Source organism: Thalassophryne amazonica, chromosome 6 (assembly GCF_902500255.1).
Source record: "Thalassophryne amazonica chromosome 6, fThaAma1.1, whole genome shotgun sequence".
NCBI classification, from domain to species: domain Eukaryota; kingdom Metazoa; phylum Chordata; class Actinopteri; order Batrachoidiformes; family Batrachoididae; genus Thalassophryne; species Thalassophryne amazonica.
The window spans coordinates 73,705,511-73,719,028 of record NC_047108.1 but is presented as its reverse complement, the minus strand read 5'-3'; the positions used below and the strand labels follow the sequence as shown (position 1 = coordinate 73,719,028).

Genomic DNA, 13,518 nt, shown 5'->3' with positions numbered 1-13,518 from the left:
TCCAACCACATGAGAAAGTTTTGTGACGGTTCTTGTTATTGAATGAAACCGCGTGTCCCATACCGGACAGAGTTGTGACGTGACATCATCACACATGCGTGTAGGCGCTGTCGAGCGGGATCTTGAAAATCCCCCATTGCAGACTCAACTTTTACACAAACACTTTAACACTTACGCCTACAGTTAATTTAAATCTCCAATTTACCTCACGTACGTTTCTTTGGAGGTGGGAGAAAGTCGGAGGGGATCGTCGCGAACGTCAAACAAAAAGGATCAGGGATCTTCTCACTGTGCAGCAACGGTGCTAACCACTAAGTCACTGTAGGGCCTTCAATGTGGTTTTAATAGCGCTATTTTCAAATACAGAAATTTGGTTTTTCAAATATGAGATTTGATCTTCAGAAAGTATTTTTCCAAAAATGTGTTGGTGATGGTGGTGGGGATGTGGCTCATAATATTTAGACTAATAAAGTAGAACATATATAGATATACAAATTCTTCCCAGGCCTCTATGAAAAGCACTATTTCTGTCAGTTCCTTTAAAAGAAACTGCTGCTGGCCACGCCTCCTCGCTGTTTGCAGAGAGGCCATCTTTTCACTTGTGTCCCACAGACGGTGTGGGTGCGTCACATAAAGCACACAATGAATAACAGAACAAGCAAGGTTCCACAACGTCTGTCACATCTGTCATAGTATTTTCAACCCAGCAATTTCAGACCCGAGTGGTGTTTATTTCTGTGCATGTAGTTTCTCTACATGCACAGAGAATTACAGCTTTGGGAATGTTTAACAAGTAGTACCAACCCATATTTATATATAAAAGGGAGACCAAAAAACAAAAAAAAAAAAAAACAGGCCCTCTTTAAGGTCTGTTATTTCAGTTTATATTGTATTCTATGGTGCAGTGCAAAAAAGTAACACATTCCAGTGATACTGTACAGTAACTGCCCCCCGGTGAACATGGGACCTTGACTGCGGTACTTCTCTGTGCACAATCTTTTGTGCACTGATCTGTCAGTCAGCGCCTGCAGTGCCCCTGGTACCACGCTGACTCACTCTGTCACTGCGGTTAGCTTTGGGGTTTTCCACAGTAACCAGAGTACTTGTCACACAATTGAGCCTTTATCCCTGACCTGCACTGAACTCCACCCCACACACACACACACACACACACACACACACACACACACACACACACACACACACACACACACACACACACACACACACACACACACACACACACACACACACACACACACACAAAATGCTTGGATGAGCAATAGCCATGAGGTCTCAGTAATGAGTCTGCTGACGATGAATTCGGCCGTGGACGCAATACGCGTGGGTGGATGTTGGCGTGCGCGCGCCTCAGTCTCGTTAGAGTTCACAACGCCGCCGACAACAAAAAGGCAACTTCAACATACACACAGAAGCATGTGTTGTTGCAAGAGTTGTGTGTATTTTCCAGAGGCTATAACAGCAAGGTTACACCATAATTGGAAACAGATGAAGTTGGCAATTAATCATCTGAACCGAAAATAAAATGCAGCTTACTCTTTTTTCTTTTTTTTTTGAGGGTATAATACTGTATATGGTCTTAGAATACGATGTGCAATGAGTAAGAACAAAACGCATTTCTTTTTTCTTCTTCATATGCAACTTTTACAAAAGCAGGCGGTTCAGTCTGTAGCAGGACTTTTCAAAGCAAGTCACATGTTTGCATCAAAAGCAATACATAAGGAGCAAAAAGTGTTAAAGTGTCCCGTAAAATAATATCTGGAATAAAATATATATTTCAAAATATCAAGGCACAATGGGTGACAGGGTCCCAGCTCAACAGTTTTTGTCCACGTGGTTTCGGCGGTGGGGTCTGGTCTGACCTCAGGGGGCCAGGTGGTTGAGGAGGAGACACTTAAATCCACGTTAATGATGCCGAAACTATGCATGACAGCATGTGGAAGTGCACACAGGAGGGTGAGACGTGCGTCACTGTCCTCACTGTTGAAGCCGTAATCAGCTGTGATGGTATTTTCTGGTGGGTTTCGACCTCTCTCCACTCTGACTGGCTGACTCCCCGGAAGTAGCGATGCTGCAGAAAAACAAACAAAAAAAGGGACAGGTAATTAGATTTTTCCTTGTTATGATGCAGTTGGCTGCGTTGTACACAGTGCACATGTAGTGAGTTGTATTGCACTGTTACCATGGCTACTAAGTTAATTTAGGAACTTGACTGTTGAAGCCCTCTCAAGGAAGCACGGCTGTGGATTCCTGGGTCGTGAGCTCATAGTTCAGATTTATACGCCATCTTCATGAACGTCTGAATGTCCGCGCCCGGTTTCAGAAAATGAAACGTTGTGTGATGGTATTTATTACGCCCGCAATGTTGAAAAGGGGAACAGATCTGTTTACACACTCAGACTGTGGGAACTCACTTTCTGTGTTCATTCATTTGTAGGATTAAGACCAGGTTTTTGTTTAGAGCTGTGGTATGCATCTACCTTTTTACAGTTAAAATATAGTGGAGTTTTCAAGCTAAACATTCTCAAAGACTGACAATTCTACGTCAGGTTATGTAGAAACGACTCATTTTTAGAGCCTGACTGATTCAGTTGGCTGATATTAGCCTTTCACAGACATATCTGTATCTACACACACTCATCTACAACCGCTTAGTCAAATTAAGGGTTACGGGGTATCGGTATCTATATTATTTTTATTTTACATATAAATAATACAGAAAAACACAGTCTGTTGGAAATGGTGTCATTCCTTAGCTTGTCTATGCGGAGGGCGGGATGACGCCATTGTTTACAATGCTGTCAAGCGTGACTGGAACCCCCACCACCCCTTGGTCACGTTAGTTACAAGAGACAAAGCGAGCAGCTGCCAATCATTTTCAATCAGAGTGGGTGTTTTACAGCAACATGCAACCTCCACACAGAAATGGTAAATGGACTGCATTTATATGGCTGCATTGGAAACTCAAAGCACTTTACAATGATGCCTCACATTCACCCATTCAGACCAATGTCAGGGTGCTCACTACACACTGGGAGCAACTAGGGGATGAAGAACCTTGCCCGGTGGATCTTAGCGATTTTCCTATCTGGCTGGGTTTTGAACAGAGGATCTAGTGACTTTCATCACAGAAAGGAATGAATGGGAAGTGGTCCCAGGACCTTCTTGCTGTGAGGCAACCATGCTAACCACTAATCCACCGCTGCCTATTATTATTATTATTGTTGTTGTTAAGACAGGGGTGGTGGCCAAGTGGTTAATGCGCTTGGTTTCAGTGCAGAAGGTTCTGGGTTCAAATCCCACCCCTGCCACATTTCTCCATGTAATGTGGAATTGCATCAGGAAGGGCATCCAGCGTAAAACCTGCGCCAATTCAACATGCAGATCCACCTTGGATTTGCTGCGGCGACCCCGAGTGCAAACAAAGGAGCAGCCGAAGGGACTTACTATTACTGTTGCTGTTGTGTAGCACCTCCTTTAACGTGTCAGGGGTGTTAAGTGCAGAAAGACAAGTGGAAGAAGCTCGTGCTACAGTGTGACCAGGATTATTTGTGCTTTGGAGCCACCATTACATAATCACAACAAGGCATCTCATGGCCGAGCATCACCCCGCGGGAGTAACTGATGCATTCATGTATAAGTCACACTCATAATCCAGAAAAGGACACACACACATGTGTAACGGAGGCCAGCAGGTGTCGCTGTGCAGATGTAGTTAGTAAACCTCACTCCCAACAGCTCAAAAAGGATTTTCTGGTCACAAGGCCAGATCCCTGGGTTTTAGCCTTCTGGTTAGAGAGTCCGACTCCCATGCCGGAGATCTTGAGTTCACGTCCTGAGGGGAGCAAATGGGCGGAGTCATAACAACACAATGCAGAGTGCAGTCGCTACACACACACACACACACACACACACACACACACACACACACACACACACACACACACACACACACACACACACACACACACACACACACAGAAAAAGCACTATGCTATATTGCCCAAAGGTTCATAGGATGGGGAAATCTAGTTCATGATTATCCGTATAACATGTATAGACATAATACTAGTCATCGTACAACAAGAATATCATCTACAGCAGTGGTTCTCAAACCGGACCTGAAGGACCACTAAACCTGAACATTCTTCATCTCTCTCTGCTCTGCCGCAAGCTGATTAAGTAATTCAAGTGTCTGGGAGTACTTGATTGCCTGAGCACACCTTAATGAGTTTTTGGAAGAGTGGACAGAGATGAAAAAAGTGCAAGTTAGTGGTACTTGAGGACAAAGTTTGAAAACCACTGACCTACAGAGTTCACACAGTGCCCCAAGTGTCTGTGAAAATCCTGGCAGAGAGATGAATGAATGATGATGAATGGTTTATTCAGCATGCACGAACAAAATTTCTCATTTACAAAACAAATAAAGAGAAAACAAAGTTTTAACACATATAGAACAAAACTCATAAACAAATACAAATTTGGTGCGGTTGAAAGGGTGTGGGCAGAAGCAGAGGCTTATAAACGCCGACCCTGTACATCAGTTTCTATGTACAAACAAAAAATACACACAATAAACAAATGCCAATCAGTAATGTAACTAAGTGAAACAAACAAAGTAATACAACGGACAAACGTTCAGAGAATGAGGAAACATAGCATAAGATTACGGATGTCATTTTTGGAATAAATGGGCTCAGGTGTTTAGTGTTGAACGAGAAATGTGCCGGACACACGCACAGAGGGACTATGATTTTATACCACCTGCCTGGGGTCGCTGGTGGGGCATAAAATAACATAATTATTTGCTTTGTAGCTCTCTCTCTCTCTCGCTCTCACTCACTCACTCACTCACTCACTCACTCACTCACTCACTCACTCACTCACTCACTCACTCACTCACTCACTCACTCACTCACTTTGTGACAACTTGTGCCAAATCAACAAGCAGATGTGGGAACCATGAGCAAAACATGGGAGAAGCTAAACAAATTTGTGAAATTTGCTTCCACCATGGAGGTCAAGATGAGTGAACCTCAAATTTTGCACTATATTTGCATTGTTATTGTTTTTCTCTACACTGGTAACTGCATAGGATTTGAACAGCAAAAATATAGTTGGGTGGGCGGGTGGGTTAGTCCATCCCAACAAGAATTGTGTAAACAATAACTCAAAAATATTACAAGCTATAATCTTTGACAGCTCCAATTTAAAAGGGCATACAATGCAGAAAAACACATTAAAATGTGGTGAGCGTTGATACAATAGATCAATCAAAAAAGCAACTTTGTTTAGCCTGTGTACAATCCCATACACGTGTCTGCCACCTGTGAGTTCTGGTGCTTGCCTTTATGTGAGCTAACAGGTTAGGCTAGCAAACACATTGACAAACATGATGCCCACTGTGTGTCCAAATAAGGGATGAAATATACAACAAAAATAGAAAGTAAAAACAGAATTAATCACTGGATACATCATATGAATGGGGATGATAGTGAAACTTTCTACTGGTACTGAAAATTGCTCAAGGCACACATAAATCACTGTTCCGAAATGTTTCAAAGCCTTTGAATCACCCATGTTTTGAACTTTGTTCTTGGGTGCACTTGAAAAGGAAAAAAAAAAGTGCTGTGGTTTTTGTGATGCATTCTGAGCCAGATTTCACAAATACTCCAGTGAGACAATCTGGAAAATACTAAGTTCACTGTCTGTTTTTAGCTCCTGATGAATTATATCAGGCTGCTGCTGCTGCTGTGTGTGTGTGTGTGTGTGTGCGTGTGTGTGTGTGTGTGTGTAGACACATAAATCTTTAAAATGAGGTCTTGCTGCCAACTCTTGGACCTCTGATGAGCGATCAGAGGTCCAAGGCTCTACTCGGGCTTACCTTGAGGCAGGTCAGAGCTCTTCATCCTCCCCGGTGCTGCCCAGGTGTGTGGCGGACAGGTGTCGGTTCCTCCCGGTCTGCACCGCCTGCAGGTTCTTGTATCGAACCAGCGCCAGCGCGATCTCCGCGTTCCACACGGTGCCGTCCTGCGGACACCGAAAGTCGATCTCCTTTCCCGTCGCCATGACCACCGTGAAGTACACCAGCCCGCGCTTGTACTCCACGCAGTCCACGGTGGCCATGCGCTCGAAGCGCAGCTCCTTGGCTCTGGCACTCGGAGCGTCTCCCTTACAGCTGTGCAGGCGCAGGCCCTCGTCGGTCAGCACGCAGCGCTTCTTCTTCCACAGCTGGAGGAGTCCGCTGCTGCGCTTCTCCAGCAGCCCGTCTCTCATCACTTTGGCCGGCAGAGACATGGCCACGAAGAGCCCCGTGCGTGGACTTCAGAGGAAAGCGGAGGAGCGGCTCGACATCAACACGCTAAAGACATGATCCGACCTCTTCAAAGCGCAGGCACACGCCGCCGTGTGTTTATTAAAGCCTGCGCACACGCGCCCCGTGCGTCTGCAGCGGCTCGGTAGGCTGGGATATGTTGGAACATGCCCGCTCCTCTGAGGCGCGCCCCGCCCCCTCCCCGTGACGTCAACAGGACAGACCCGAGCTGTTTGTGCGCGCGTGCTGCTGACCCTATGTATACAATCTATGGCGCTGACAAAGTGTGTTTATGTTTCAGAGCAGGGGCGTAGACAGAGGGAGCTGAGGGGGGCCACCCCCCCCCACTAATAATACACTCTAAGAAATAAAATGTTGAATTTAATGCTGCGTTTACACATAACGACAACAAGTCACGAATGCCACGAAGTACACATTCTTGGCCACTGATCACGAATGTGATGATTCGGGACAGAGGCGTCAGGTGTCCTCAGGAAGTGCTGCAACCTGTTACCACACGTTATGATTAATGGCACGTGTTACTGGAGAATTATCAGGAACCATTACGCACGGTCAAGAATAGTGTTCCGCGTTGTTGCGCGCTATTGCGCGTAACAGCGCATCATTAAGTTTTGTCATGTTGTGAACGAGGTGAATTGTCTCCACACACACCCATATTCATCCAACCGAATTCAGATCGCACCAGTTTTTCAGAAGAACTTTGTGACTGCATGCGTAGTTGGGCTCTGTGCCATGGAGTGGCGCAGAGAGGAGGAGGAGGACAGACCCAGATGTGTGGCTTCATGCGGCTCTCGTCTCGTGCATTTTCCCAAACATCAGGCACATGCAGCAGGTGGAACACCTGCAGGAGCGCACTGAAGAGCACTGAAATTAGACTTTTAGCCAACTTGGTGTCAGCGATCAAACTGAATGCGATGCAGCAGGGTTTAATTGTGTGCATGCTTCTTCCTCTGCCGGACTGGAGGAAGTGCAGAGATGTCTGGCTGCACGTGAGTCTCCTCTCGCTCCTCTGGTTGCTCAGACTCGTTCTCCCGCTCATTGGTTACAACAGCAGGTGGAACACCTGCAGGAGTGTCCTGAGGAGCTTCAGCAGGAACTGTGGAATGACATTTGGAGCCAAGTTTAATTGTGCGCATGTGACAGAAAACTGATTCGTCGTGGTGCGCAGTGAAATGTGACGCTGCGTTACAAGTCATGTCAAAACTTGACAGATTCTGTGTCACTTCGTAATAACGCGTGACCGTTTGGGCTCCAAGAACCATCACACGTTGTCACGCTCTATTAAGGATCACTATTCATCAAGACGGATCAAAATACGCTCAGTTGTGACCTCCACGATGTGATACAAAATGAGGATGGTGTGTGACATTCATGGGAGATTTTTTGACAGACAAAAACATGCTCCACGAATATCAAGAATATCACGCACCAACACGCACTATTAAGAAACCTATTCAGATGTGTTAAGTCACATTAAGAATGTCAGGAATGTGTCACGAATGACAGAAAAATGACATTCGTAACGTGTCTTGCTTATGTGTAAACGCACCTTAATTGATAAAGTTAAGGTAACTTTTTCCACATAACTTTGTCAATTAAGTGCAACACAATATTGGAATTTAAGTAATAATGTTTCATTTGATTTAATTAATGTCAATGACAATGTTGTTTTGCACTTAATTAACAATGTTATGTGGAAAAAGTTACCTTTATCAATTAAATTCAACATTTTATGCCTAAGAGTGTATGTTTCATTTCTAAGAGTGTAGTAATAATAGCAACAACTGTCATATTCTATGCACAGCTGGTTCCTTCCTACCTTAGAAGTAGTCAGTCCTGATTAATGTAACCCCTTGGTTACACTGTGCTGCACTGGATTGTACTCAGAATTTGGGGGGAAAAAAGCTCAGACTCAGGAAAGTGCAATAAAACATTTATTCACTTTATGTCCAGTTGGCCTACTCAGAAACCCCCATTTCGTAGCAGCATATATTCCCAGTTGGTTTACTCCCAACTGATTGTTAGATATATTTCTGTGTTTAATTATGGTTTTCTTTATTTGTTTTCTGTATTTCTTTTGGTATTAAGGTAGTTATTATATTTAGGGTTATATTTTTAGTTTCATTCTTATTCTCACTTTCCTTTGTTCTTTCTTGGTATGTGCATGTAGAACTGGATTTAACCGGTTTGTACCACTTAGGATAAAGAGAGTTAGGTTACAATTACAAATTGTATGTCTCCTGTTATTGCGTGGGCCTGGGGCAGGGGGATGGACCTCACTTGAATGCCCACGGGGGCCAATAAGAGAAGGATTTTGCGAAATAAGGTCCACCTCTGTTACGCATATGTAATCCTGTATAATAACTGCTTGTATCCATTGTCCGGGGTTCTGTAAGAGCGGGTCTTGTCTGTAAGAGAAGCTCTTGCAGGGCCCAGGCCTGATTATTTTTGCTGTGACTTTGATTAAATTTAAAAGTGCGGAATAGTTCGAGTTTGTGCTTTGTAAGGGGCAGTATTACAGAAAGAACTGGGGGAAGAATTAACATGGTCTATTCCCATTTTGTCTACCTGCTAAATTTCACTTATTCCGATTATGTCTACTCCTGTTATAGAGCAAATTTATGTCACTTATAACACACTTCCTGTATTTATGAAAAATTTGTTAATATCATAAAAAAAATTTCTTTTCACAATCTAACTCTATATTGTGTTTGTGATTATTTTTTCTATTGTAAATAGGTCTTGTATTGTAAATAAACCTTTGAGAATTATTCCTCGAGTTGTCTTTTATATTTCAATAACATGATAATGGGCATAATATGTAGTAAATGGAATGGGAATACTATTCAGTATAAAAGTAGATGAAATGTGCAGGGGTGGTGGCCAAGTGGTTAATGCACTTGGTTTCAGTGCAGAAGGTTCCCGGTTCAAATCCCACCCCTGCCACATTTCTCCATGTAATGTGGAGTTGCGTCAGGAAGGGCATCCGGCATAAAACCTATGCCAGTTCAACATGCAGATCCACCTTGGATTTAATGTGGTGACCCCGAGTGCAAACAAGGGAGCAGCCGAAGGGACTTACTTATAAAAGTAGATGAAATGGGAACAGGCCAACTGGGATGTTACCGTCCATTCAAGTTGGGATTCCAAGTCAGAAACTCAGGTGGGATCCACAAAGACCAGGTTCACCAATTTGATGTCACAGCAATGTGGCACTGAAAAACAATAAGCTGTTTATAATAAGTGTTGCAGACCGAACAGTCCTCCTTTTGCATCTACACGTGCATCATTTCGGACCACAGCAGCTTGTCTGAGATGGAATCTCTTCACCCAAAGCAATCAAATGAATTAATGGTATTATTAACCATCAGATGATAAAGGTAAAACCTTTTAAATCATTCTAAAGCCAGTTTTAAGCAGAAATGTGGCAAAATTCCATGATGCTTTGAAATGTTCGACGTGCAGTGAATCCATCAGCTAGCAGCTCGTTTAGCCGCAGCACTCTGATCGCTTCAGCCACCTTTTATGATGAAATAATGCTGAATTTATGTGGAAGTGATTGTTGTGCTAAAGCTTCAGATATCTGTCACAGACATAGATGATGACTGGAGTGCAGTTTGAAGCAGAAACGAGGTGTTATCCATGAACCGCGTCATCAGGGGGGACCGTTCAGGCGGCGACACCGGTACCGAGTGTTTGATGGCCAGTTTATGCAATAAATGCTTCTGATGGGTCCTTACATCAGTTGTGGACCTTAGTGTTGCTCTCAGTACCATGGTGGGTTGCAAACTCATGACAATCCCCACTCCCAAGATGGAGAACAACAATATCGCTGAAGGATGCACTACAACACATTTAGAATGGACGCCGGCAACACTGACTCTGAATTAATGACTTGCATTCGAACTCAGCATTAGCTATTAGAGACAGAGGCAAAGTGACTCTGTCATTCAGTTTCAATCAGAGTAGGTGATTTGCAGCAACAAGAGGTCACTATGCCATCAGTTTGGTTGGGCCAAAATAGATGAGTACTCTGTTTTATAAAAATAATGACTTCCAATCAGAATGAAGCAGCATATATGTTGGTTGGTTGATTGGAGAAAAAAACCCCAAGAAGGCAGGATATACTCCCAGTCACTGTATTTCTGTAGAAGTCTCACATATTTGCCGTTTTTCTTATATTTTGTAAAAGTTAACAAGAAATTGTTAGGTTCTTTTATTCCGGTGAGTGATCTTAAAAAGAATTGGACAGGAAATGGACTTCAAAGTTTAGATGTTGTATTGAAAAAGTTCAAACCTTGATACAGAGAGTCATCTGCAGCACTGGGATCGTTTTCCGGATCACATGCAAACACCTGGAATTAAGAACCTAGATTTTTCTTCTCCACTAACTTTTACTGCTGAGTCAAGACCGGCCCCACGTGGGTGGTCCTTACCCTGTCATGGATCAGTGGCTGTGTGATTGGCTGCAAAAGTGAAGTAGGCGGTTATAGGCGGGTGTCTGCTCACTTGCATTTAAGGTTGTTATGTAAAATATCTTAGTGTGTCTGCGTGTCATGCACTAAATCAGAGTGTTCCATCATGCTGATTCTTTTCAAAATAGACATGAATACTTTGGTTTTATCAATTAAACATCTATAAAAACATCAGATGTTTTATCAATTAGACAGTTGTAAAAAGATCAAATAGTTTTACCAAATACTTCTTCTTACTTATAAGGTTTTGAATAATCAGGTCCCATCTTATCTTAGGGACCTTGTAGTACCATATTACCCCATTAGAGCGCTTCGCTCTCAGACTGCGGGCTTACTTGTAGTTCCTAGGGTTTGTAAGAGTAGAATGGGAGGCAGAGCCTTCAGCTTTCAGGCTCCTCTCCTGTGGAACCAGCTCCCAATTCAGATCAGGGAGACAGACACCCTCTCTACTTTTAAGATTAGGCTTAAAACTTTCCTTTTCGCTAAGGCTTATAGTTAGGGCTGGATCGGGTGACCCTGGACCATCCCTTGGTTATGCTGCTTTAGACGTAGATTGTGGGGGGGTTCCCATGATGCACTGTTTCTTTCTCTTTTTGCTCCGTATGCATCACTCTGCATTTAATCATTAGTGATCGATCTCTGCCCCCCTTCAGGGCATGTCTTTTTCCTGGTTTTTTCCCTCAGCCCCAACCAGTCTCAGCAGAAGACTGCCCCTCCCTGAGCCTGGTTCTGCTGGAGGTTTCTTCCTGTTAAAAGGGAGTTTTTCCTTCCCACTGTTGCCAAGTGCTTGCTCATAGGGGGTCGTTTTGACCGTTGGGGTTTTTCATAATTATTGTATGGCCTTGCCTTACAATATGGAGCGCCTTGGGGCAACTGTTTGTTGTGATTTGGCGCTATAGAAGAAAAAAGTTGATTGAAGTTGATTGAAATACAAGGACATTTTGTGCATCAGCCATTTTGAAAAAATACTTAGGTTAAGATCAGATAGTTCCAAGGGCATTTTGGATGTACGTCAGCCATTTTGTGTTATGCGTCATGGAACACTCTTACAAAATAAAGACTTCTAAATAAAAAAAAACCTTGTTTTTGTAACCAGATAATACCTCTGAGGTGATTTACAGGACATCTTACCAGACATTAGGAAACTAACTATCGACACAGGAGTGTCACCGTGACACACATTAAGGTGCCATACTGTTTATATTTCTCCATAATAGCTGTAAAAAAAGACAAGACATATTCAGTGACTTTTAAGTCAGTGAATGTCTTGAGTAAAGTATATGTAATACAATCGCTCAAGTGATAAAAGTTTATCACTTGAGCGATTGTATTACATATACTTAATTGTATTATATTGTACATATTATATACTGTTTTTTTTTAGCGTTTTGTCTTTCCATTGTTCGTTTTTTTTTTAAAAAAGCACTTCTCATGTCAATTTCTTTCTATCATTTGAGTGTAGGCGTGCACTAATTTCCTCCTTATTAAAGGAGACCTATGACGCCTGTGTAAAACCTGTTTGACATCCTGATGAAGGCCATGCTGGGCCGAAACGCGTTGGTGCGAATTTTAATTATATAGCCATGCCACAATAAAGGCTTTTTAATTTAATTTTCACAGAGTGCCTTGGGCTTTCACACTGAGCAGTTCTCTTTTTCATTTTTTCATCATTTGAAGACGAAAACGTGAGTTTTTTGAGTATTGTATAGCACCCCCACCTCCAATTGAGCACCTGTGTATTAAGATTTTTTTAAATATTTTTGATTCACAATTTGTGGACCCACGTAGCACTCCTTTTTCGATTTTATCAAATTATAGAGATTTGCTTTGAGTTTGAGTTTAAGGAGGATAATTTTAGAAAACTTTATATCGAGAAGCCTGAATTACCTTTTTATTTGACATGACATAAACAAATTAAAATGTGTAAAATTCTACGGTGCTGAATACATACTTTTTCAAGGCACAGTATGTCCACTATAGCATACTGATATTGCTAGTCTACACAGATGGTTTATGTTTTCATATAAAAAATATCCTCTGTGTTAAAAAGACCATTTAAAGTACAGTACTGGTGACATTTTAGACACCCTTGATTGCAGGAGCACAGCTATGAAATTAGAATGACTGCTGGTATTCATTTGTATTGTTATTAAGGTGTGTGTCTTTGATGTGACAGTGATGTAAATGATGTGTCATTGCAGTGTTATGAGAAGAATGGTTACAATGAACATGTGGCGTTCCCTGAAACTTTAACACGACATCAAATCTGCAACATGTTGCCATTTCCCATACTTACACAGTTTCACTCACATTTTTATATAACCACAAATGACCTCATGCTTCATTCCTCTGCACGCATGAGGTCACAAGAGATGACACTTGTATTTCTTTTTCAGTACACACACACTTGGAAATCAGTGGTGGCCTTGGTGGCAACCAGACCTAGGCTTTAGAGACTGACGAACTGATTTCAAGATAAATGTAATTTCAATCGCACCTGATCATAATTTCCATTGCATATGTGATGACATTACTCCCTGCAATACACCCAGACAAATGCAGCAGATGGCAGTGTTTAGCAGGTGGCAGGCAGGTCTATGAGTTGTTATGTTACATGAGAAATGTTTTTTCCTCACTGACCTGGTATGTCAAAGTTCACCAAATTTTAACCAGTTAGTCCTCATTATT

The 13,518-nt window shown here is 42.6% G+C and overlaps 1 protein-coding gene across 1 annotated transcript; it reads right to left on the bottom strand.

Moving 5' to 3' along the window:
• Window positions 1-870: 870 nt before the first annotated feature.
• Window positions 871-6,527, bottom strand: phlda3 (pleckstrin homology-like domain, family A, member 3). Its single transcript, XM_034172493.1, has 2 exons — window positions 5,906-6,527; window positions 871-2,092 (listed from the first exon to the last, which is right to left on the bottom strand). The coding sequence occupies exon 1, from the start codon at window positions 6,316-6,318 to the stop codon at window positions 5,917-5,919; it is 402 nt and encodes a 133-aa protein (XP_034028384.1). The 5' UTR covers window positions 6,319-6,527; the 3' UTR covers window positions 871-2,092; window positions 5,906-5,916.
• Window positions 6,528-13,518: the final 6,991 nt, after the last annotated feature.

What these genes read in the sequence shown, in the direction of transcription:
- phlda3 (XM_034172493.1), bottom strand. Translation starts at nt 6,318, where the DNA reads ATGTCTCTGCCGGCCAAAGTGATGAGAGACGGGCTGCTGGAGAAGCGC.